This window comes from Gallus gallus, chromosome 2, assembly GCF_016699485.2.
Source record: "Gallus gallus isolate bGalGal1 chromosome 2, bGalGal1.mat.broiler.GRCg7b, whole genome shotgun sequence".
NCBI classification, from domain to species: Eukaryota; Metazoa; Chordata; class Aves; order Galliformes; family Phasianidae; genus Gallus; species Gallus gallus.
The window spans coordinates 64,998,907-65,026,136 of NC_052533.1; the positions used below are offsets into that span (position 1 = coordinate 64,998,907).

General features: G+C 40.4%; 1 protein-coding gene and 1 non-coding gene across 32 annotated transcripts in view; both read right to left on the reverse strand.

Moving 5' to 3' along the window:
• FARS2 (phenylalanyl-tRNA synthetase 2, mitochondrial) overlaps positions 1-27,230 on the reverse strand; it is a 239,355-nt gene that overhangs the window by 58,005 nt on the left and 154,120 nt on the right. For 14 of the 31 annotated variants that reach the window (XM_040696287.2, XM_040696280.2, XM_046938299.1 and 11 more), the window contains 3 exons: positions 19,476-19,627; positions 8,136-8,138; positions 3,217-4,271 (listed from right to left, as the gene is read on the reverse strand). The exons of 4 other annotated variants lie outside the window; for them this stretch is intronic. In XM_040696287.2, coding sequence (XP_040552221.1) covers positions 4,058-4,271; positions 8,136-8,138; positions 19,476-19,627 — 369 coding nt within the window. In that variant the 3' untranslated portion in view covers positions 3,217-4,057. Of the gene's footprint in view, positions 1-3,216; positions 4,272-8,135; positions 8,139-14,713; positions 14,889-19,475; positions 19,628-27,230 lie in introns of those variants that run through there. 13 more of the 31 variants (XM_040696293.2, XM_040696289.2, XM_046938305.1 and 10 more) reach the window with 2 other exon arrangements.
• Positions 26,496-26,567, reverse strand: TRNAP-CGG. Its single transcript has one exon. It is a non-coding gene; the product is annotated as a tRNA-Pro (tRNA).

Genomic DNA, 27,230 nt, shown 5'->3' on the forward strand with positions numbered 1-27,230 from the left:
TTTCAGGAGATCTGATTAAAAAACTGATTTCAAATATGGAGATGGGGGGAAAATGGCCATAGCTAGAATGATTGGTTGCAGAAAAAACACCCAGATTTCAAAGCCCTGAAAAAATAATCTCAAATTACTGAGTAAGATTTCATATGTGTTCATATGAGAACGCATGAACACCTGTTTTTAGCCACACCACAGATCTAAATAGGCCTGTTTGGTCCCCAGCAAAAAATGTCCACCCACCCACAAACCCAGACACAACTGATAAGTCTTGAGACTTGATAAGTCTTGATAAGAGGATACTTTAAGTTTCACAAATGAGTCGATGTGTATATACAGTAGCACAAGCCTCTAACACCCTCCTGGGCTCCATTCCACTTTCAACACCAACATTCATGAGATGGATGTCACTTCGATGCATTATTATTTTTTTTTTTTTATGTCTCAGCATATTTCTCTCCTTTATTTCATCCAGCTTCCCCATATGAACTTTTGGCACAAGTACCACTCTCCTGCAAGGAGCTCCACAGCTGCTTGGATCTCATCCTGCTTGCTGTGAAGCTGGTTCCCAGCAGTTCCATTTGATGTGTGCCACCTTCTGTACTAGAAGCAGCAATGATACATCCTTCTTCATCCATCCTCTCCAACCCACCCACAATTTTCTAGATCTCCATCATATCCCTTTACTAAACAATCTTTACCAGACCCAGCTCTTTCAGCATTCCCTTGCTCTGATTATCCCTGTCATGTTCCTCTGAACTTTCTGCATACCCCTGCTGAAATGCTGACTGTGCAGCATTCATCCTACACTCAAAAGGAGCAGGAAATCCTCTGATCTCTGTGCCATGTGTGGACCGGGAAAGTGGCAGTAGCACAGTGGATCCATGGCTTCCTGCTCCACAGCACATTCACATCAAGAACAGCACAGAGCAAACAATCCCATTGACACGGGGAGGGGGGGCCCAGTGTGGATTCAGTGGGGCTGCCCTTCAGCCCTCCCTCTCCAACTCAAACCTGCCTGAGGCATGAGAAATGCCATGCATGCTTTGCAAATTGATGCATCTCTGTTCAGAAGTCGGTACGCACACATCTCTCTTTGACTATGTGTGCAGATCTGCCTATAGATCAGAAATCATGTTTATTTATTTCAAACGCGAATTCCAATTACAGCACCAAATTATTCTGAGGGGGTAACAACAAAGATGCTGCTTTCGATCCAACATGGATTTATTTCAAAGCATTTCCAACATGCTGCTAAGCAGCAGAAGTTGTAGAATTGTACAACACAAGGCGGGCTGCCAACACCGAGCTCTGCTGCAGCTGAGCAGGCAGAAGTTCAACATAAACAAAAATAATTGAAAATGAAAACTGGGGGGGAGGGAGGGAAGGGGGCTAGACAGACAAACAGCCAAATGCCAAGGCTGAGAAAGAAAATCCTAAAAATCACAGACATTCCCAGCAAGAAAGAAGTATACCCTCTATTTAATGCACTGTGCGGGGAAGCACCCTGAAATGGGCTTGTCCAAGCACTGCTAGAAATTGAGAGCCGTGAGAAGACTGAAGATTCAGTTGCAGCTCAGATCAGCCACTTCACAGGCTTAGAAACAGACCATACAGTGTCAGAAGGCAGGAGCTCCACTATCAGTGTGGCTGAAAGTGAAGCCCTCTGGAAAACAGGAGCAGAATTAATAGCATGTTTTCTAACCATTCATTAGAAGAAGAGCACTTTGCTTGCAGAGCTAATTGCTTTAAAACTAAGATAAACTGTTTAGTCACCTCTGCATATTTGACTCTGGCCTCTTAGTTGCCTTTGTCACTCACCGGGTAAGGTTGTGAAACCGTAGTTTCAGGAAGGCCTCAGAATTATAAACCTGTGGGATTCATGTCCGTAAGTTGACAAACTGAGGTTGACCAATTGCAATTTTACAGGCAATTTCCTTGCTTTATTTGATTTGACCAAGGAAAGATGGAAGCGGATTCTGCTCTTCAGAAACACCAAAGAAGTGCTTGCTGGAGACTGCTACATAATGGATTTTGCAACTGCAGCCCAGGCAGCAGGGCTGAAGGTTGGATGGGGCTCTAGGCAACCTATCTAGTATTTGATCTAGCACCTAGCAGCCCCCCTGCTGCAAGGGGATCGGAACTTGATCCTTGAAGTCCCTTCCAACCGAAGCCATTCTATGATTCCATGAAACCCTCCTGTGAGAGATGGGAATTGCTGAAAGAAAGATGGACACCTCAGACCAACAGAGGGACCCAGGGTGGAGCTAGTGAGTGCTGACAAACTACTGAGCTCTTTTCAATGGTCCCAGGCCAGAATAACTTGTTTGGGTACATTACCGGCAGCTTTTACTGAGCTGTTACCATTTTGTGGTGCTAAAATATTGCTCCTCAGCAGATGCACACAGAATGGAATTTCAGGGAAAAGATATCTGAGAAGGCATCAGTACAACCAAGGGGCCAGGCTGAACTCAGAAAGTGCTTGAATGATAAGTCTTAGCTTTCCTTAATGAGACAGCAGGAGTTTCCTATAAAAAAAAACCCTTCAGGTTAATATGTTTTCTTACAGCTTTGCTACCAGTATCATGAACTGGTGCTCAGAGTGTTTCTCAGCCTGTTGCTCACATATCACTGAAACGAGCAGAAGGAAAACAATAAGCACATTTACATATACGTAGACAAAACGTGAGGGAAATAGCCTTCCCAATTCTCTCCCCCACCACAACTGAGATTTCAAAGTATAGTATACATTTTTTTTTCATTTTATAAATGAAAAAACAACTGAGGCAGCACCAGGCAAGATCAATAGTGGCTTTGTATTTTCTTTCCATCTTTGCATCCCAACATCTACTCTGTTCTTTCACTAAGAGTACACAAGAAATACTTGTAGGAAAAGTATGGCAAATCACCAAACCGCAAAATCTACTGCTTAAAAAAATGGGCAGAAATAAAATCCAACAACATAATAGTTCGTTCTGGGAAAACCCATCACACCATCTCCCAAAAGATAGAGAAATGTGCTCGGCATGAGCGGGGCAAACAAAAGCCAAAATCTTCCCAGAGGAACAAGAAAAAAAACGAGTACTTAAAATATTATAATGCTAACATAAAAGTCAATGTCGTGTGCTCACCTTGGGTACAGTTTGACTGATCTCCATAACTAAACAACATAGAAAAGTAATAAAGGCTCCTAGAGACAAAGACACACAACTGAATTAGGAATGACTGACCAGATGGGAGATGTTTATTTGAAACATGACAAGAGGGTGGAATAAATGTACACAATATAGAAGAAGTTAATTAGGAAATGTTTTTTACTTTCTAGCACAAAGTCAAACAGAATGAAACCACTTTCCCAATTGAAACTGTGCTTTAAAAAACAATGAATGGATAATTTGTGGAACTAATTGTCTTGAAATACTATTGATGGCAATAACCAATTAGATTAAGACACAAGTGTGTAGGTACATAAATCATTCCCACAGTTCAACTATAAGCAGTGATTAATAAATGAAGATTAAGAAGACATTCTGTAATGGAGAGTTCATTTCTTGAAAGCTTAGGAAATACATGCCCCTCTGTAGCATCCTAGACTTGCTCCTGTTGACAAGATAACATAACTAGATGAGACCTTCATGGGATTACTTCAGCATTTGTTTCTAGGGCTGTTATACTATGAGATCTCATGGAAACACAGAATAGGTGAATGTCAGATTTTAGATCTTGAAGGACATGTAGCGTATCCTTCAAGGAATGTTTGTGCCCTTATCAGGTATCCTGGATTGGAAATGTCAAACTTCTGTGGTTAACACAAACTCTTTGTAATTTCAGTCCTAGTTCCTAATGCTGAAGCAAACTAGTCCACACCTTTTCATCTTCTGAGAGTGTATTTTTCATTCTATCCTTACAACTCCAACTTCATGTAGAAGTTATAATCTTGTTATCTTTTCAAGATCCAGAAACAGACTGTAGATCACAACACAGACAAGTACGGTACACCTTGATCGCGCCTTTGTGACGCTACATAAGCACATACAGTCATTTTGAAGACAGTCTCCTAAAATTAATAAGATTCTTTGTAAAGAAGGTACCCTTCAATAATGGAAATGTTGATAGCCCTGACAACACACACAAATGCTTGTGAAAGGTAGACAATAAACCAAATAACATGTGAAGCAATCTCCTTAGCCAGACAAACTTGGCACGATTGCAGTAAGAACTGAAAGTTCAACTTCGCAAAGTTAAATGCAAAGCAGTGGCTATTTATTACCTTCTTTCTGTCTCAGCTGCATGCTTGCAACACTTGACATCATCATATCTGCAAACACAGCTAAGGAAAACACATTTTTAGTTATAAACTTATTTGCTCTTTCATGTTCCATTGCTGGCTGGTCTGGTGCTTCAGAAGGAGAAAATGTGATAACGAATCTGCATTGGTTTTTTTGCCCTTAAAGTTGGCAATGGCTGATTTTTCAGTAAGAGATGATCAGTTTTCACAATGAGTAAAAATGTGGCAAAGTAGGGTGCGAGTGTATTAGTACAACATTTATGTGCCTTCTGAAGGTCCAAAATACCAGAATACCAGAAGGACTTCTGAATGCAACTGTAATGCAAATCTCATTATTAACTACCACTTTATACTACTGAACAAATATCAGCATGTCCCTCCTGAATAACAAATGCATTTCTAACAGCAGCGATCGTATTTCTCAATGGAGAACTGAATTCACTGGCAATAAGGGCCAAGTTCCTGGAAGAGAAATGACTCTGTGTTATCTGTAGACAGATCGGATTTTAATGAGCAAAGGAAACACACAGGACCCAAACCTAATACCACTGAAGTCAATGGGATGGTTTCTACTGACTCCAGTGGGTTGAAGTCTTATTTTGTATTTGTCACCCTTCCAGCTTTATTGAAGCCAGCAGAGTTTCAGTGAGACTCACAGAAGAACAGCTTTCTTCAGCAACTAATATTGTGACTTTCTACAACATGAGAATTGCTCCTTTCTTATAAGTAGGAAAAAAATCAATTAGTGACAATTTCAGACTGCGTTTTGAAAACAACTTCTTGGGATGACATTCAGTAAGCTTGCCTTGTGCCAAACATCCTCGTGAAGAAAATGCAGTTAAATGCTACCGAGAAATTACAAACTTTTCCACTAATCACTTATAACTGTCTTGCTGACAGCATATTTTATTTTCAAGTTTACTTATTGTAGTAATCATGTGTTTCAGCACCTGAATCTGTAGCTGGTGGAAGGTGTTGGGACAAACCAATATACTGGAACAGTGACGTAGCACAGATGATGGTTTACATAAGACTTTTTCATTTACAATCTACAATATATGCTTTAAAAGAGCTTATTCCCTATCTACATGCTATTTTTCTCTTTACTGTCGAGCTTTGAAAGCCATTACTGAAGTATATGCCTGACCTGATTATCAAGGAAGTTTGCTAATGAAAGTAATAAAGTACATGTAAGCTTTGAGTTGAGGACACAGTTTTTCAGTTAGAACTGCAATCAGTCATGACAGTAGCATCTCTCTAAGGTGTTGCTGCACTCCATTGGCAGCATGCTATGCAAACACATCAACAAGCAAGTGTTCTTCAGAACCCCTTAACAGCGTTTCCTTCATCTGATATTCTAAAAAATCATGAATTTTAGCCCTTATCCATCAAACTTTCCATCACTTTGGCTACTTGGTTATCACAGAGTGTGTGCTTACATAATCTTTTGTTGACGATGCTTCTTTTTATTTGTAATTACAATAAGGACAAGCAAACAGTAGAAATTCTCCATAGCAGGACTAAAAAGTTAGTCCAATTAGTTTGAATTTGCAAGTCAAAGCAGATCTATTTTTATTTTAGAAAGAGGATCCCTGCCAAAAATTATCATTAAATGAAAGGGGAATCAGAAACAAACATATGTTAATTTGAAAGTGCTACAATCTCCAGACACAGCAACTTTCAGGTTTCTGGAGTAAAGCACTGTCACACCAAAATCCATAGCAGAACTCTTGATTTAAGGACCAAGATTTACACCCTTTGAGAAAGAGCCCATTCTTGGTGTCCAACATGCTGCTCGATGAGACTGCTCACCAGCTGCAAGTTCCTCTATCAGAGAGGGAAATGATGTATGAAACAGGGAATACCTGGGTAGGCACCTGCCCTGCAGAGGAGGTGCTGGCACTCTGAACACATTTGAAAATCTAACTACGTATCAAAATAGCATGCAGCAGTTGTGGTTGCACCTATTTCTCTTATGCACTTCTTTAAATCTCTCAGATAAGATAAAAACAAAAGTGTTTAGTGAATTCTTTTTTGGTCTAAGTTTCAGAAATATGAAACAGGTCTTATCTGCAGAAGTGCTAAGCACTAACTTCTTATGTTAGTGGGTAAGGTCATTTGGACTTTTGGATCTTTACAAGCAGAATACCACTAGTAACAGGAGAACCTGTTTGCTTCAACTTCTTCCAAATAGGAACTTCATTGCTTCAGCTAGAAATCAACCATCATACATCCTGCATTCTGTGAGCTGCTAGAATGATTGCAAATGAGAAAAATAACAGAAAGAGAATAGACATTGAAACCGAACATAGAAAAAAAAAATTGAATGAGGGAAGAAATACTAATTGCCCAAAAAAACCACTTTAAAATAGACACTGTTCTGATGTCTTGTATTGATTTTCCATTCAGTATTTGCCTAGGTTGATATTTCTGCCTCTAGTACACAGAAATGTTCTTTTCTCCAGAGAGAGTACATTGTATATAACTGAATTGACCTTGTGTGTTAGAGGGAAGATTAAACAGCAAATAAGCCCAGGTTCCAGGAATATTTCAAAGACAGGAGACTGAAAATATATATTTATAAGAGCTGGACAATTATACAACAGTGAAGTAGCTAATCTACTTGTACCAAATCAGATTAGAAACTTATCCCTAAAACATTCTCCACTGAGCTGAAACTGGATTTACCTGAAAGTCAGCACAAAGAAGTGAGTTAGTAATCATAAAAAAACCTTAAATTTGTTAAATGTTAAATATGTACCACTTTTGAATTGCATAAACACATGTCAACTTCGTAGCCCCAATTGGCTATTACAATGATCTACGCGGTTAGCATTCAACTTAACAACTGTAACTCATATTTAGAAAATTGACTGTAAGAGCCCAGAAGGATCTACTGAGGTCTAGAGAGGAAACTGCTGCTTAAAAAGCAAAGTTTAAAATGGGCAGATATTGTACACATTTAAACATACAGGAAATAGATATTGCTATACTAAGGTATTATGAAGACACCATTTAATCCAGTATCCTGCTGATAGAATTGTCTACTAACAGATGTTTCAGAGCTCTATGAAATACAGCAGTGACTTTTATAAATACTGCAAGTTCATAATGCATACTGGGACTTCATCACGACCCCAAGCAGATGTCACTTCTGTTTTAAAGCACGAGAATTGACAGCCTTTGCAATTTTTGTGTAACCACAGAGGTTTATTTGCCTGAAAGACACCCAGTACGGTAGACTTATTTCACATCATGCTGCACATTCTAATTAGCTTTTAAAATATTTCCTCTTGGACTAATACAATGGAGAAAGTTGGTCCCACTGGTTTGTCTCATCACCTTCGTTTTTTAAACATCTCTCATTTAAACCCCTCTTTACTTTTTTTTTTTCTCAAATAAAATTACTTTATGTTCAATGACTTTTTTCTCTACGATTCAGAGCATCATCTTCCTCCAAAAGCTGTGCACTGAAATACTTGTGTACCCAACTCTTAAAACACTCTGATGAGGAGAATTAGTATTATGATCAAAAACAGCTTACAAAACACAAACTCTAAGTTGATTTTTCAAAGCGTCCCATTAATTTGCAGAAACTTCTGGCTTGCTATGCTGTCATTCTATGAATGATAGCAAGGGCATCATTTTGAAAGCTTTGGAGCACACAGTGGGAACTACTAACACTCAGAAGCTCTGCAAAGTGAGGACTCGTTTTGTAAAACCAAACCCACAAACATCTGCATTAGCAAACACTAAGAAAAATGTCTGCCTACGTGATGCAGCTCACAGTTGGCTTTGATAAATTGAGTCTAGCCATTAATTGAATTCAACAACAACTTGAATAAGCTGTGACGTCCTCGTTGATTTTCACTTGCTCAGTATACATCCCACCTATTCAACAGAACCGACGGTAACATTATGACCCAAACTGATGAATTTCCTGTGTGCCACTCCACTGTGACTTCAGACACACCACACCATTTTTTGGCTCCTGGTTTACTAGTCTGTGAGATGAGAAAGCCAGTATCTCTGATGAGAACCACGAGACCCTCATATATATAATTATGAAAAAAGACACAGAACTCCATTAAATCAGTCTTCATCTATCTCCCTTCTGGTGTTCGTTCACAAAGTATGAAACCAAAGTATTAAAATGTTAGAAAGTATTGAACAGTCACTCATTTCCTTACCACTCATCCATCCGTCCTGCACCTGTACTAATGGACACAAAAATACTAAACAAATCTTTTATTCATCCTCAGAATATTTTTTAAAAGGTACCTTTCCCTTGCATTTCTGTCTGATGCCTGATAAATAAAAGATCATTTGCATGGTGTTAGTGTTAATGTTACCAGACAGCATTTGAGAGAAGCAGGACAGAAACCTGAATTCTGGAGGTATTTAGAGCACCAGCAGTCACCATCAAGAGGCACATTCTGCAGCTCAGGTGCATCTCCATCAATATGCAACTTACAGAGTCCACAATGACATGAATTCATGTTCATTTTACCCAGATGAGAGGATGATCAGCTCTTAATAGAACTTGGCAACAATTTTCTTCAACTATTTAAAGTTACCTGGTAGGTTAAAATACTGAACAATGTGAAGACATTGTGATCTACTCCAGGAATGATGACATTTATTTGTTCTGAAATTAAATAAAATCTTGTTTCTTCAGCTTAAATGCTGACATTTTCCAGCAAGAAGACAACTAACCTGTGAACTGCTTAATACTTTGACTCAGCTTTAAGAAATCCTTTCTAACTATAGCATGTCGTTTGGGTTTTTTCCTACAAAGATGTGTTCTGGATCCATAAAATATAAACAGCAGGATTTACTGCTAAATCTATCTCTCCCCTGCACAGCAATACTGCATAGAGAAGAGGGGCTTAAAAATATTTTTCCTCTCATCTCTCATTGTGGTAGCAATACAAAATATATGTTTGCTGAATGTACCCTAACAATTACAGATCTGGCCATCCTATCATCAGCCTTTACACAGTTCTGTGATGGTCTGTCCAGGAGATGGGAACAAACATCCTTATTTCCACCAGGCACCACATGTGCAATTCTCAACATGCAGAGGACAATGGTGTTCTTCATAAGCCTGAGAAATGCTTGGTGGCTATCTATCTCAGTACTTTGACAACCTGCTGTGATTAACAATTCTTGCAAGACGTAAGCCCATGGTACTAGTTCTACTTTCCCAAACAGATTTCCATTAAGAATTCAAGAGAACTTGAGAAAAAAGCCTCAGAATTAGCTACAGAAGCATTCTTCACACTGCTGTCATGCTACAATAAACAAACTTATAACATTTTCATACTAAATACCATTTAAAAGCTGACTAGGGAGAAATGGTGCAAAACGTATAGGAAGGTTACGCCTATTTTCTGAAGTAAAACTAGTTTCAGGCACAGATTGGAGACCTTGCCAAGACACCTAGCCTTCCCCCACTCACATTCTCATCTAGCAACTCCAACGTGCAGGACGGACAACCCCTGTCGGTGGCTTTGACAAGACTCACTCTCCTTAACTTCCCAGTCTGTTGAGGAGGGATGACCTACTATGGTGTTAATCAGGGAGAATGGATAGGGTAGAGCTCAACAAAAGCAAAGGGATATTGCATCCTACTCTCAAGGTGGAGAGCAGAACAGAGTGAAGAACACCTAAGCACAGGCAGATGGAAATAGAGCAACAGATATGGTGGAGAAAATTCTTTCCACGAGTGATACAAAGAAGTGGTCAAAGCACTAGGTGAAAAAAAGGTCTGTCTCATAACACGTGAATTTTTCTTCCACTCATGCTGCTGAGTAGAGCACTTTCAAAAGGCACTGTGAGATTAAACTGATTTCCAGCTCCTCAGAGAATGCCATATTTAACATCAAACAAATGTGATTACAAAAGCTTTCACTCTATCTCTGGTGTATTCAGAGCCATTGTAATGCTTCTCAAGCTCTAATATGCTCACAATTATGCACCGTGAAGAACAGTTTTGCACCGTAGTAGTCTTAACCTCTTTGTCTACAAGGACAGTGAATCACTAGGCCTTCTCTGAACTTAAAAGTACCCACAAGCTTATTCCTAACCTCTCTGCATCCTCTGGCAGCTGACTCGTTTAGCCATTTTTCACTGGCCCACTGCTTGTCAATAAATCACCGCGCTAACTCTGCGAAGCCTCCTGTGAAGTGCTTTGGGAACTGTGGCACAGATTTCTGAGCAGCATCTGACACCTGGTGCTGAACGGCTGACTCCAGGTTGACATGATGAAAAAAGGTTAAGCTCTTCAGCCGAGCAGCCTCTTAGAAAGATTCATTGTGACTCCAGCTATCCCTTTTCTATAGCGAAGTTATCCTCTGTATCTGCCTGAATACATAAGGGAGTTGACATTCGTCTTCCGTGTGGCTCATGTACTTAAGTTTTCCTCTCTTCTCATTACCCATGAAGGGTGATTACATTTCTTACGGAATATCACTGGTGATACATCACACTTCAGGACTGTGTTCCCCCTGCTCTAATGGAAACCTGTGGTTACCTCATCTTTCTCCTTTCTTGAATACCAATCCTCCCACAAGTCTGCATGCTAGCCACCAGCATCCTACCAAAGAAGAATAATGGGACTCCCACTAAAGCTCATTAATAGTAAATTATTTTCAGTTAGTGAAGACAATTTTCTCAGTGAAGTCTCTAAAGAGGCAGGATGCACAGCAAAACACTGTCTGCCCCACAATTGATTTGAATGTAGCGGTCTGAAGGAAACCTCAGGCTTCAATAGTGAGCCATTAATGGCTACTTGTATGGTGCTGGTCTGAATACTGAGAGGAGGAGGAAAGGTACAGCCTTTCTTTTGTGATCGGTTGATTATTCTTTTTTTTCAGACAAACACTGGAATCAGAGGTCTGAATGGGCAGTCCCAAGTGGTGGAAAAAACCATAAGTCAAATAACTCCCACTTTATCGCACAGAGAAAGATTTTACCTAGTTTTTCCTTCTTGGTAAAACAAAAGATAAGGCACTTACTGGCATTTTGGAGTCCGTCTTTCTGGCAGATGAAACAAGAGATGCACCCAGAATAAGCAGATGATGAACAGTTCAAGGATATGCTGCTTCTAAAGGACAGACTCCTCTGTCCCTCTCTCACTCCTCTGATAGCTCATTACTACAATTCCAGATTTAGGCAGGGAACAGTTATTTTCAGGACTTCTGAAGCAACCTGAGGAAATTAGGCGTCTGAATCCACAGTGGAATTCAAAAGCTCTAGGCCAAGCATTTAAAAACCTTTGAAGAGGATGCTTAACAAAAATATGCAGACAGATTCCAGATCTACACATGTACACACACTAAACACAGCACTGAAAAAGTACACTTCCATATCAAACAATACGTTCTGGTTTGTGCTGTAACAGCGTGTGCTCACATTTCCTATCTCGGACCTCACCTAGGAGATACTATGAAGTAAAGGAACAGAACTGGTTGAAATTCAGAATGTCTAAAACACTCGAAAAAGTCTTTAAAAAAAAATATGCGCCGATTCATTCAGTTAATTCTCTATATTAATTTCAACATGGAATGTTTCACTGAGTAGGAAGAAGAAGTAGAATCTTTTTAGTTCAAATTCCTCAAAAACAAAACCAAGCAGATGGCTGCCCTCTGCTCAGTGAATGCTCCCACTACTACACAGGGTATGTGGAAAGGCTGAACTCAAACACAGTCCTGGCAGGGGGCAGCAAGGCATCAAGGCTGCTATAATGTGAGAAGTGCAAGACACCTCAGAGCCCTGTAGCAACCAGCATAGCAGAACTACCTTGCATTTAAAGACATGAGCACTAGTCTTGAGATCTTTAAACCTCTAGAGAAGTAGGATGAAAACCTCACCACCTAATCATTGAGGTGGCAGATTGCCTGGGCTCTGGCAGGACATGACCAGAACTCATTTGTCTTCAAAAAGTAACTCTGTCAGGGCAGACTGGCATCCACTCTGAACAAATTTGGTCAAGAAAGTCCCTGACCACCCTAAGAAGGAGCTGATATGAGTGTGGAACTGCTATTTGTATACAGCTGTTTTTTGAAGAAGAAAAGACGGGGAAGAGAAGGAAGTGGTTGGAGCCGCTCTGAATGTGGCTGGGGTTGCTCTGAATGCAAATCAAGCAAATACCACTGGCTATCCATCAGGTTGGCCTGGGGCACAGGGGAATGCCTGACACACAGATCAGGAGTGAAATGCTCTCAACAGCACGCAGCCTCCATCATAGGCATGTTTTCTAAGCTGAAATCCCTAAGGCAAAAGAAATTACTATCAAAGTTCTCATTCACAGGGGAAAACAGGTGACACTTTTCCTGGTTGTGACAAGAAAAAAAGAAGAGGGACTGAGGGGCACTACTGTAGTGAGGCTTTAACTAGCCACAATACGTTCATGATCTCCTGTGACAGATGAAGAAAAGGTAAGAAGTCAATCCATTACCAGAAACAGAGTCTCCCATACACTGACTACATGACTTCCATTCATTTCATCAAATGAAAAAATTCCAGAGCTGAAGAACACAGTTCAATAACAGCAAACCAGTCCTCTGACAGCTATTGTCAAAAGCAGCTTCTGTGGGTTTTTTTTTTTTTTTTTGTACAGAAGCTGCTGCTGGGACTTTGCCAGCTCAGCAGTTAAAGGTAATCTCGAATCCCACAGCAAACTGTGAGTGCTCAGGCTGAAAAACAACAAGGTGTCCTGGGACTAAAGTGATTGTTTTAATTTGTGTAATATTAGCAGCAAGCAGCACTTGACAGAATTATTCTGCCTAATTCATCTGCTCCAGAAGAAAGACAAAACCATGACAGAAAAGAGTCTTCAAGAAATGGGCCCACAAAAACCTAAGAAGATTTAAAAGGCCAAGTGCAAGGTGTTGCACTTGGGTTGGGACAATCCCAGACAAGAGTACAGACTGGGAGAAGAACTCCTTCAGACCAGCCCTGTAGAGAAGAACGTGGGAGCTCTGTTGGACAAAAAATCTGGACAGGAGTCAGCAGTGTGCACTTGGAGCCCAGAAAGCCAGCTGTATCCTGGGCTGCAACAAAAGAGGGGTGGCTTGCAGGGATAGGGAGGTGTGGATGAGAGAAGAAGCTGTGGTGCCCCATCCCCGGAGGTGCTCAAGGGTAGGTTGGGTGGGGCCCTGGGCAACCTGAGCTGGTGGGTGGCAGCCCTGCCTATAGCAGGGAGTTGGAACTGGGTGTGCTTTGAGGTTCCTTCCAGCCCAACCCATTCTGTGATTCTGTGAAATTAAGCAGATCTAGAAGTATTTGATTTCATATATATTTTGATAAGGGAAGATGCAAGAAATCCGGTGATAAAAAGGAAAATAATGTTATTACACATGATTCTACGATTCTATGCTTTGACAGAACAGTCAGCAGGATCTGACTTTTCCTTGTCAGGTCTGTTCCTTTTATTATTTGGGAAAGAACAGGCAGGTTGCCAGAGTCCTCATAAAGTTTCCAAATATGATGCCACAGCACACCTACCCAACAGCATCACAGCAGTCAACACACTTCCCCTTACTTCATTCAACAGACTGTTACAAACGTGCAGATCTCACTGCAGGAGCGTGCAAGTAACTCACTCAAAAGCAAGAATAAATGTTTTCTTACCTATTCCCCACTTATATTTTTAACAATGTAGCCGTCAGAATGCAGCAAATCAATTCCACCCACCTCTTACTGTCTCCCACACTGCTTTTTCAGTGTATTTTTAGTAGTTCTGATTAAAAATTTACCTCTCCAGTACCAGTGAGGACACACTGCATTTCTTGATTACAGTTTTGTATACTTTTTTTCAGCCAACCTCCAAATCTCCCTTACAAAGAAAACTGTGGAGGCATACCCTCCCTTCCTTTCCTTCCCTTTCTACCAAAAAAAGAGACATGTTAGAATGAAATTTTAAAGAATCAGGTCCCAGGCTGGTAGGAAAACCACTCCCTCTGCAGAACTCAAAAACCACTTTTTCAGAAGAGGGATGTGAGCCTGTCACACTCGACAAGATTACGCAAGGTACCAAAGAGAAAGAGATGCAGCATGCTGAGCTGAAGAAAAAACTTGCAGGACTGCTCTCCAGCCTCTCATCCCCTGGTCTAAACACACAGCCAGGGCTGCCCCATCCCAGGTGTAGAATCTGGCACCTACTCTTGCTAAACTTCATTTGTCAAGGTCTCTTTGAAAGGCCTCTCTGCCCTAGAGGGAGTCAACAGCCCTTCCCAATTTACTGTCTTCCACAGACTCACATAATGTGAATTCAAGTCCCGTATCCAGATCTTTTATAAAAACACTTTAGAGAACTGATCCTAAAATGGAGCCCTGGGGAACCCCACCAGTGACTGGTCACCAGCTTCATGTAACTCCCGTTACCATCTTCATTCTTTACTACTCCTGCGATTTCATGTGTGCGTGACCACAATGCTGAATTTAATGTCTCAGAAATGCAACAGTGCTTGTGTCGAAATTCTCTTGATGCCAGCTCTTTTGCTTACTCATAAGAGGCAGAGACTCTTCTATCCTTTGGTTACCATCCGGCCAGTCTTCTATTTCTCTGTGTAGACTGTTTCCTTTCTGAAAGTCTTGACCACTGTGAAGGGGACAATTTGCTGATTTAATTTCTGAAGGACATTCATACTGATTAGAAATCAGTGATAAGTAGTAGATCTGCCACTGCAAAAAAGGTAAGTGAAAATAAGGGGAAAAAATGACTGATTTTTCTCCTTTTAGTATCAATAATAGCCCACAATAGAACACAATAATAGTGTTCTCTTTGTTTTTGCAAATGTTTGCTCGCCAGAATGTTCCAAAGTGAAAAATGTCAGTCGCAAAACCTTATTCACTGGGTATTTGCACAGTAATGCCTAAAGGTCCTAGAAGATCTCTGAGGATTTGAAAGAAAGAAATTCAGCCAGGTAGCAGAAACAGTGCCTTTACCTTCCGGTGGTTGGTCACACACGGGTCCCACCGCACTCAGGAACTGACAACTCGAAGCAAGTCAAAGTGAGCTGATTTTACAAGATATGCACAGACAAATACGTTTCACTGATCAAATACATGAAAATCTAAATGTTCGCAGCTAATGGTTCAAGTAAAGGAGATTTTAAATTTGCAAGATGAACAGTGGAAAATATTTTGCTGACTGCTATAGGACATTTCTTCTCGATTCAGCTTGCCATACAGATACTCCAATACTGCTGCTGCCATAATTTCACTTAATTTCCTGGGCATTTCAGCGAAGCCACAACTTGCTCTTTATATCCATTGATTCATTCTCTATGTGCCTAGATATCAGGTGTGATGCGGCCATATTGTGCATTATTCACACTGAGTGAAGTTACATCAACTGTAGTCTCAGCCTGGTATGGCATTGATTCCAGAAATACCTTAAAAATCAGGTGATGGTGGATCTTACTTTCTCATACCCATTGGGTCATGCTGCTCTGTGATGGTCTTTTATGCAAGGAGAGATAAGAAGGTATCAACAACAGATGGGATTATCCCCTAATCTGACCAGTCTCATGTACAACTCACTCCCCTTTTCAGATTCATGTTCTGAATGCATAAGCCAATCTCATAGGTGTTGCTTCTTTCCTAATCAATTAACCCCTATTCCCAGATTTCCCATACTGATGGCAGGTCAGTAGATCCCCTGACCAGTCCCCCTGGAATCCCAAAGATTGTTTAGCTGCTGGGATCCATAGGGCCATCTTGTCTTCTGTGATACCTCATGAACACATTCGTACAGGGTAGGGTATATGGGATTGCAGACACCTGAGAGGTCTATGTTCTCCTTTTAGTTCAAAACTTTTGAATCAAAAGGAACATATGTGGTCAGAATAGCTGAGACGAAACTGAAGAGTTCTGTGAATCACAGGACTCCTGCTGAGCATCCTGACAGTTATCTTAGTTTTCAGAATGACTTTACATAAATGTTACCTACCTCAATTTAGTTATATAAACTCAGTTCTCTGCTTGGAACAGAGGCCTTGGATTACTTTGCTTTGTCTAACTGGCCAACACGAAATACAGAGGAACAACAAAATTCAAGAGAGGTAACACAGAAATGTCTACATCTCCTACCTAATGCTAGCATTTTACTTTCTAATAGGGAAAACTTGTTTTTCCACCTCAAAGTGAAATAATTTTCTGCTTGTAACATTTTACAATTAATCTAGGCCTACCAAGCTGGCATCTATCACAATTAGTTTCAGCTGTCAAGGAAAACAAAAACAAAAATGTTTGCAGTCTAAACTGAACGAAAAATTTATTTTCTGGAAAGCCTTACTCACATATCTCACATTACCCAGTTTGCCTTAACAACGTGTCTTGTTTAGTTTAGTTTGTCTAAGATGCACTTAGGCTGGAACAGTTCTTAATTAACCTACAACGGCCACTTGGCTTTCTCCTACATTTGTGCCTTTCATCAGGGAGAATACTTCCTGCTGCATCTTTAATTGCCTGTGCTTTCCTGGAAGATAGCTCAACATCATCACCTTACAAAAGTAGATAATCAAGAAATGCATATATTTATATATCTTTTTCCCATTCCTTGTTTAAATAATTGTCTTATACTTTTTCCCCCTTTTTAGGTTTCTGAACCACAGAAAAGTCTGTAGATAACTACACAGTATCACAGAGACAGCCTCTATGAAGGATCTTAATTAAAAGACGTTTTTCTGTGTTCTAAATTAGTTTTATTTGTATAGCATTTTCTTTATGGTCCTATAACTAAGAAAGGTAGTTTAAGAAGGAAAATAAGACTACTAGATGTCCTAATTCATCTCCCCTTTGCTTCCATTTGCACAAAACCAGTATATTTAAAGGATGTAAAGTCTGAATTTTAAATTCCAGTAATGATTAATTATATGCATGAACCTATCATGCTGCTTATAAGTAACTAACATTCAAGACAGTAGCACTGCTGGCTTCTCTATCTTATACACTTTTCTCCTATCCTCCATATCAGAATCACTACAAATTGAAGTTCATGATACATGCATCTAGATCCGTAACATTCAGATCCATAGCAACACTCAGTATCTCTTTTATGTTAATTTCTCTGCCCAGAGGCTTTTCTGCAAAACCAAATTAAAGAAGCCACTGTATCTTTCCTGTAACAAGGCAATTATCTTGGAATTAAGACTAAGCAGAACACGCTTCTTTTCAAAGAGTCAGTCTTCCAAAGGCTTTGGAGAACAGACAAAATGCTGTCATTACAATGTCATCAATTGCAAAAGTTTCATATCTGCACACACCCTGTTCTAAGAAGAAAGGGCATAACCATTATGGCTAAGGTACTTTATCTGCATTTTTTTTTTTTTACGTTTTAATGAGGTAGATAATCTCCTTAGACTGCTGTTGTTGTTGCTTTTATAATGGAGTATTCTAAAAGATTTCTTTTTACTGTTTCTGCGTTTGAATAAATTGAAGGGGCTGCATCACTTACCAACAATCCCTTAGTGACACCTGCTCAAATTCTTCGGACCTGAAGATGATAAATGTTTCCACCCCGTAGTATCAATGCATATTTGGACATCTGCTGAGTAAGGGCTTAATTGCTCTAGGGGCAATGCTAGGAAAGTCCTAAATTAGTGTGAAAATTCTCAGTGAGGAGTCATCCTTCCCCACCCATTTGCATAAATCATAGACGGAAGCAGAGATACATTCCTTGCAGAGGAATAAAAGATCGTGCATTGAAGAACTCTTCTCACTGGTATATATTCAGGTATATGTCAAAGTGTATCAGAAAAGGGAAGACATACACAAGAAACCCAGAGTACTGAATCCTGTTCCCACTTCACCACTCCACTAAAATGGAAGATATTATTCTAATTAAAGAAGAAGAGCACAACCCATGAGCTGAGTCGTGACTGATGCAGCTTTGCTGCTGAGACTTTCCCTGTATAAGCAGATTCCTGAAACCAGCTGCAGGACTAAGCACAGAATAACACTGCCTCTATGAGAGGCCACAGAGAATAAGATTTTGCCAAATCTTTATCCTTGGCAGAGATGCTCATGTTACATGCAAGCTTTTCCCCCAAGAGAAGATGTAACAACAAAGATCACCACATTGGGTATCACCAGGAAGAGAGTAGACTGAATGTGGAACAGAGGTGTTATATGTACAATAAGTATTCAGCACAAGCAAGCAGAAAGGATTAGTACCAATAATGAGTCCAATATCCCAAATTCTAGGCAGCATTTTGATGTTAATTCTACTGTATCAGAACTGTCAACATATCAAATTCATAAGAATAGGTCAAATACCTGAATGTAGGAAGTAATAATCTATAAGTGTTGGAGCACAACACAAACCATTTCCCATCATCTTCAAGCAATGTTCTGGTTAGATTTGCTACCTGCCTTTCTAGAGCAAAAAGACCCAAACAAACAAAAAACCAACCAACTAAAAAAAAACCCCAACCCACTCTCAAGGAGGAGAAATTATTTTAAAATCCAATTGAGTAGCCAGAAGTATATTTACTTTTTAATTTTGGAAGCAACAAATTGAAAAACAGTGCATATGGAATAGCTGATATTTGTCCATTTTTGACACAACTGATACTATCTGTTGGACAAGCACCCTGCACACCCAGAACAGTTGTGCCAGTACTGCTGCATAAACAAGGTATTTTCAAGCCTGAGAGACTGTTCAACAGCATAAGTAAGCATCAGAATAAGGAGTAAAATATATTTTTTCTGCCCATTGAACACCAACATTAGTTTTCTGCAACAAATCATTATTATCCCCGATATTTATAGTAAAGGTCTACTTGTGCATCTGTACTAGAAGAAGAAAGGAAGAGAACAGGGAGACAAACCCTAGCCATTATGCAAAGAACACGTCTGGGATATCAGACATATTACAGATCAGAGAGCAATGCATTGGCAGATGTAGTGAGGAAGGCTCAATACTGTTCACTACTGTTGTATACTCAGGTACAGCACATTGCGATTGCAGGCTGAATACAATAAGCACAGTAATAATGCAAAAGTGAAATTCAAAGACAGTGTTTAGAAACAAAAGCATTTATTGTTGAAAGTGTTGTAAAAAATGTTTTTGAACTAAAAACCAAAATTCATGGACGCTGTAAGAATCAAGAATTTTTTGGTGTACAGAGTTAAAATATTCCTATTCCGACAACAGGAAAAATATGTTAAAAGTTTTACTTACTTTGGATGGGTATATTCATCCAGTAGGACAACTTTTTCTATCAGGTCTCCACCAACACTTCGGGCCAAGTCATAGAAATCATTCTTAGAGTACGTCTCAGTAGGCAGCCAGAAGGAGATGTCATTGATCAAAGGTGGGTATCTGCTGAGTGGCTAGGAAAATTTAAAAAACACACTTTTTTAAGTGGTTGGGCTCGGCAGGAATCCCTACAACTCTGTTTTGATCTGATCTAATACACACAGTGTACATTCTGAAAGCCTTCTGAAACGTTTTTTGAAGAGCAAACTGACCTCGTAAGCAACTGAGATGCAAGATTTTGTACTAGGAAATGTCTTCCAAAGATCTCATAACCGCTTTGATTCATTCAGAGGAAAATGACTTCTAGCTGCCATTTCCTATCCTGTTTAATCACCCTCATTACTAGCCCACATCTTGCAGGCAGACAACAAAGATGACATCTTTGGTCCTTCCTCTCAGCTTCATTTTTGTTAAAGCTCGGTTGAATTTACAAGGGCACTCCAGTAAAAATGCAGATTTGCAGATAGGAGAAGTATTATTTCTGCAAACTGTGAGCAAGAATCAAGATTGGGTTTTTTTTACTTTTTTTGTTTTTTTTCCTAGATGTTTTGGCTCCGAGATTTTAAGACGAAGAAATGAAATAAAAAGCTTGTTTGCTAAAATCAATATTTGTGATCCTGAACACACTTCCAGATTAGAGCTGCTTAAAAAGAGGAGTTTATTACACCAGGATTACTCTCTGGGTAAAACTGCACTTTTTAAAAGCACTTTTCAGGTTTTTCACAAATTTTCATGTATAAAATTTCTACGTATTTTATATAATTGTTTAATAGCCTATGGTTATCATTTGTCCAATTTCATGCTACAAAAAGTCTTGTAAATAGGTGCCTGCTCATTAAAAAGGTTACAACCAGAAACATACCTTGGCTTAAAAAGAAGGATCAGTTCATTTCCTGGTGAGTTTTATAGACAACCAAATATTTATAGCAAAAAAAAAAAAAAAAAAGTACTGCTACTAGCGTAACTATTAATTCCACAAATACCACAACAGTCTCTTAAGCATAACGGTGAAACCATAGCGTCTTTACTCTAGACAGAAAGGCCTCATCTTGTGGTTAAAGCAGTGTAACTTTTTGTTCGTATAAGTAGGAAGGCTAAGAAAACACAACAATTCTCAGTTTTGACGAAACTTTCAGCATATTTCAGTTTCGCCTTTGCTGAGATGTTTTCTCCTTTAAGGGAAAAGCAAATGGTAATGCTCTTCTTTCACGCCCTCTAGGTCATGAAATAGAATCATCACACACTCACAGAATAGCCTGGGTTGAAAGGGACCAATACCTTAGGTCTGCACTAAATTTGAATGAACGACTTTTGCAAAACTTTTGGGGGTCTGCAAGAGACGAAAACAGCTTTCCTATTTTGTTTATACGTTTATGACAGCTGATGTGTATACTTCAGTCCACTCAAAAATGTATTCCATGCCTGGGAATGTTTTATGATGGAACAGTGAAATCCTAATACCTACTGAAGCAATAAACCTCTTAAAAAGGCATACTTACAGCATGCTGATCTACACAAATCCTGTTCTGCACTGTGTAAACCAGTCAACAAATATATGATAAAGAATATAGCTCAATTTTTAAATTAATTGCCCCTCCTGTGAATTAAGTTGTGAATCACAAATGATTATTCAACTTATTAAAGGAATTAAGTTGTCAAATGAATTCATTTTCTGTACATCAAATAAAAAAACCAAACTCCCACCATAAAGCCATCATACAAGAGCTCTTGATGAAATACCAGAAGCTAATTAAATGTAAACATCTCCTCTGCTACACCAAAGTCACAGCTATAAATGCTGAAGAAACTTCTCAGTCAATGAGCTGCTATGTGTCTTAATGTAAATGAAGTTATGATCCTGCAGTAGATAACTATATTCTAATCTCACCCCAGTCTACCACAACATTTACCACTGTTGTATTTCAGCAACCTACCAAGCACATTTCAGAGCTTGTAGGGACTGAAAACTCTCAGATTGCCAGCATTAAGTTATTTAAACAGAAACTGTGGCTCACGGGCCTAAGCATGACTGACCACTCACTCCATTGGGGTAGGAGACTTCTTTCATTCCCACAGATTCAAAGACACTAGGGAAAAGTAATTAAATGCTCAAGTCAGTCAGTAATACCCTAAAACTCAAGAGGAACAGAGTATCACCAATTCACAGTGAGCGAGTGGTAGGAATCAATTTCAAAAGCAGCAGGCTTATGTCGGATACATGAAAACAGCACTCTTATTTCTACTCAAAATGTGGCATACACAGGGATCCAGTGTGGCCAAATCTGGTAAAGTTACCTGAAGTCTGATTAGACTAACAGTGTAACCAAATTCAATATGAGCAACGTTACCGAGAGATGTAATAATCTGCAGGATCTGGCCTACCTTCTAGATAATGAAATCTGTAGGAAAACTGTTTCAGTTGAGTTAATCCAATGACTTACTAACTTTGAGACAGAGCTGTAATTTTGTGTGTGCACAAGTGCATGCTTGTGCATGTGTTGGGGGCATTATGTAGACTGGAAGAATGAAAGCTTAAAGCAGCAAGTACAACTTCTTTTATTATTAGATACTAATACATTATCAGAGCCTTCTAATACAAAAAAAAAAAATCTCTTATGGTAAAAGACAAGGCAATAATCCTATATTACACTTTCAACACCTGGCTACAGTCAATATCACTGCAGCAAGTATTGCATCAACACTGAAGTCAGTAAAACGATAAAACTCCTAGATCTCAGATGTATTGATCTGTTTGTCGTGGAGCTACATAATTGTTTATTAGCCATCCTTAATACGTGAAAAGCATAGGGCAAGCAATTCCAGCTAGTGGGTGAAGATGAAGTTACTATGTTTGTACTGAGACCTCTCAGCAAACATCTACTGTGGCACAGCAGGTCACCCCCTTTGGTGGTTTTGTTGTGGGTTTTTTTTTTTCTGTGTATGCTTTAAAGGATTACCAAGTGACCCCAAAAAGGTTCAGAAGGCAGAACTGATCCCACTTGCATGAAGCTGCTGCTAGGTGCCAGTCAGCCCTAGTGGACAGCACTGCTGATGCACAGGCAACTCAGTGCCATTACTTTTGTCCCATCACAGTTTTGTCACCACTGTGCTATTTTAGTGCTGAGTTTACTTTCTACTACCAATACTGCAATGCACTATCTAATACTTTTTTTGACAGTCTCAGAAGATAAGAGAGCTCTTCCAGTGATTACACTGTCTGGAGGTCTCCAGTGAGGCCACACTGTAGGGAAGGTTGTAAATAATGACAGCATTTTTCAGTCACTCTAGATGAGAGCATTCAGTAGCACTGAAATAGGCTGCTGAGTTTTTTAAACATGGAAATGTTCAGGGCTTTCAAGTTCAAAAAAGACAGGGTTATCCTAAAAAGAGTCAGACAGAGGGCAACAAAGATGATGAGGGACCTGCAGCATCGTCTGTATGAGAGACCTGGGGCTGCTCAGCCTGGAAAGAGAAGGCTGAGTGGGGATCTCATCACTGTTTATAAATATCTAAAGTGAGGGAGCCAAATGGATAGGAGTGGAATCTTTTGGTGGCATACAGTGATAGAACAAGGGGTGGCAGGCAGAAACTGAAACACAGGAAGTTCCAGTTCCTACTGGAACACAAGGAAGAACTTCACTGTTGAGAGTGGCAGAGCACTGGAATAGGCTGCCCAGAGAGGTTGTGGAGTCTCCTTCTCTGGAGATATTCAAGATCTGTCCAGACATTTTGCTGTGTAACACACTGTAGGGAATGTGCTTCAGCAGGGGGTTGGACTTGATGATCTCCAGAGGTTCCTTCCAATCTCAACAACTCTATGATCCTATTACTCTGTGAAATGGAAGCTCATGATGATCCACTCTCAATGATGCATGCCTGCAAGTTATTAGCCACACATCCTTCTCTGGCCAATAAATAAGCCAAGTACTTACTAAAACTGCATGGTTTTCCCTCTCAGGATGCTAACTTCAGTATAAAATGGAGTAGCTGGGCCACGGAGTTGCTGTCTGCTCTAGCAGCCTGCCTGCCCATGCCTAGCAGTACCTGAGCAGTGCATCACCATCCCCTCAGGACTACGTCCCTTCTACTCAAGTTTGCCACTGCAAACAGCTACATTGGTTTACTATGTTCCTCATCCCCAGCTGTCTCCTCTACCTTTGTGCCACAGATCAGCACCCCTCCAGCAGCTGACAAAAACTCGTGCCTGTTCCTCCATCACTGCAGTTCACAGTCTGCTGTAGCTAGCTGAAAATTGTATTTACCAGGGGTTTGTGCTAATATATACTGTATGAATGCTTGAAGCATTGGTGGACAACTGGAAATACCTCGGCCCTGCACGTTGCCACATCAGGGCACTACAGGGCAAAAGGAACTGTGTGATCACCAGCAGAGTAGTCTCTGCTTATCCATCAGGCAACCACGTGGTCTGAGCCTGGATACCTCACAGCTGTGCAGGAGAGAGTGTACCAAGGCCAAAGCCCCCATCTCTTGAGGAAAAGCCTGGAGATAGTGCATGATCACTGCATGCAACCAGCACAAGGCCAAAGAACGCCTTCAGCCCAGAGCCCTGAAAAACAGTAAGGCCCTCAGGGTTTTCCACAGATATTTGGCATTAGGAGAAACGGAGCTTTCCCAGACACAAGAATCACGGGTGCAACAAGCTGAGAAGTTTTGTGATGTGTTTGTTCACTTGAGTGCAGATGGGGTGGCACAACAGGGAAACTACAAACACGACAGAGGAAAAAGCTGCATTTTGACAGCTGTGACACAAACGCAAGGTTAACAATGACATGTACCAAAAACTGGGTTAGCAACTCTACAACAGCCAAGCTATTAAAAAGCCAGCCATCACCAGTCGAGTCAAAAAAATACAAGATTTAGCATCAAAGCTGCCAAGCTTTAACAGTCCTGCATCACCCACGTTGTGGAGGAATAAGAATATAATCTATACAGAATTTTAATGCAATGTAATATTCTCATTGAAATGAAAGCTACATTCTTGTAATAACTAAACCTTTCTTAATGTATTCCAGGCTGAACCAACGTTCAGGGTTATCGCAGGAAATTTAAACACGCAACAGGCATGAAATTTGAAGTTGCAAATTTACAGCTGCAACTTAGCCCCCACACATAATGAAGTTTTCTGTATTAGTGTGTAAGCTCATAGATTTGCACTTCGGTATTTATTACCGGCGTAGACAAATTAGAGTTGCTGCAGGAAACATAATTTTGAATTTCTTGGCTGTCATGCCTTAAAATTTGCAGTCACGGTGTTCCAATAGGATAAGCATTCTCCCTTTTCCTTCACCAAATTATTTTCTTTTCCTTAGCTATATATAGTAAGTCCAATGTATTCAGACATGTGTACACTCACACACATATGCATGTGTATACCGGAGCTCACACACACACACATCCGAAGGAGAAAACAGAGAAGTTTCAACAGAAAGCTTTTACAAATGCTGATAAGCAGATACGCTGTGGGATTGAATTTTTAAAAGCAATGTGAATGGATGGGTTTGGGAGTGATGCACTCCTCTGTCCTCCTGTGGGGAGCTGCAGAAGAGCCTCCGGTGATGCTTCTCAGTGCACAGGGGTAGCGACTGCACAGTAGGATCTGTCCTTTTCGGACAGTAGTCTGCTCCCCAGACTGTTTGTCTCTGCAAGCTCACATGAAGGCATGGGAACTTCCAGTGTCCATTGGAAAATTGCCTTTTCTCTTGATTTCAGGCACTCTGCTTGTACGCAGGGACCATTTTCTGAGTGGAAGTGCCTTCCTTTGCAAATGGATGAGAATGCTCTGTCCTTCGTTTGAAGATCATGCAGGTGCCTCAACTGCCCTGAGTAACTTCCCACCATGAATTTATTCAGTGTTGAAACTGATTGCTTCTACTTCTCACAGAAGCAAGCAAGAAAGAAGAGAATGCAAAGAAGGCATCAGCTTTTAAGTGAACAAAAGGGTGCACCTCTTCCACCCTGTGTAACTAAGCACCTGTTACAGGAGAGTAAGGGGAAACCCCAAAAGGGACTAAAATTCACTGTGGACAGGTCCTCTAGTAACCATTAAACAGTGATCCAACTGGGTTTTTGGTTCAGCAATTCTCTCATGGCTGCAGATTGGATCAGTGAAATTAAAGAAGGATCACACTGTTTCCATACTTGCTCTACTGTTTGCCAGCACATCAGACAGTACATTTGAGCCAGATGGTTAGATACAGGGTATCAGGTCTTCTGTCTTCAAGGAAATTGCTTCTTTCATAGCATTCTGCTAACTATAACATTACTAAGCCAAATATCCTTTGTTTTCTTACATTAGTTATTTTTTGTTTTAAAGCAATTATTAAGGACAGCATAAAGAAGTTGAGCTGCTAAACAGAACCATGTGTACATCAGATTACAATCATCTCAGGCATGGCAACAGTACCACACAGTCAGGTCTTCTAGTGTCTCCGGAGCAGGGGGAAAGAAGAAGGATCTCCCCAACATTCCCACAGCTGTCCCCATTTTCCTTCCTGTTCACTGTCTAACCAGCCTGGTTCCTTCTTGTTCCCAAAGTTTTTAATTTGTTGTAGCTGACTGAAATGTTTAATTTCTAAGATGTGTTTAGGAGCCCCAGCTCAGACGTTGCTCTTTTCTTTCAAAGAGAGCCCAAGCGAAAGCTGCATCTGCCACAAGGAACATTTGCCTAACAGTACTGCAGCTGACTGGACTTGCCAACCTACAGCCACAGCTCTGTCCACCGATGCCATCACTCCATCATAGAAGGCCACGGAGCTGTGATGGCTGTCTCGGATCACCTGCTCATCCCCCGTGTGCCTTAACATGTTTTCCAGGAGGATCTGTTCCATGATCTTCCCGGGCTCTGTGATGAGGCTCACAGGGTCTTCCTTTCTAAACTCCTGCTTTCAAAAGGCAAGTTTCTCTAGTCACTGTGCCAAAGAAGGGCTCGTCCGGGATTTGAACCCGGGACCTCTCGCACCCGAAGCGAGAATCATACCCCTAGACCAACGAGCCGATGTTCTACAGGATGCCCCGCCCATCTTTTACTCCCAGCGCCCTGACACTGCTGCTACACCTCTTCCAAGACGAGCTGTGATGCTGTAGCAAAATGAATAAGTAGAAAGCTTTTAGGTTAAGCAAGTCCATCCAGAATTACTGCTGCATATTACACCTCTGAGTGTCACTGCAAAGAGACAGCGCTTTCTTAAACACAACATTGCTTTATGCTGCAAGCATTTCATTTTAAAGTCAAGCTCATTTAAATTTGTCGCGGGTGAGGCTTCAAGTTTAAAGCTGTAATACGACTCTCCAAGTGCAAATATATACCTTAAGTAGAACTTGCAATCAAAAAACTGAGAAGAAATGCATGCCTTTCATGATGCTATCCAAGTACAAAAGAACTACCTCTACTGTGACAGAAAAGGCTATTTTTATATGATAGAGAGGAACTGAAGAAATGCAGGAAGGGCAAAAAATAGCACTGACCTCACCCTATGAAAAGCAGGGTTATCACAGTCTTACAGTGTGTACAGCGCAAAGATATTTCAAGATACCCATGCACTTGGGTATGTGGATATGCCTTGCCACTTGCAATCTGATTATGAAAAACTCCAAAAAGATAAATACGGATGATTCCTCAGTACTGATGGTAGATGATCTGCTCTGTGCTTGACTGGT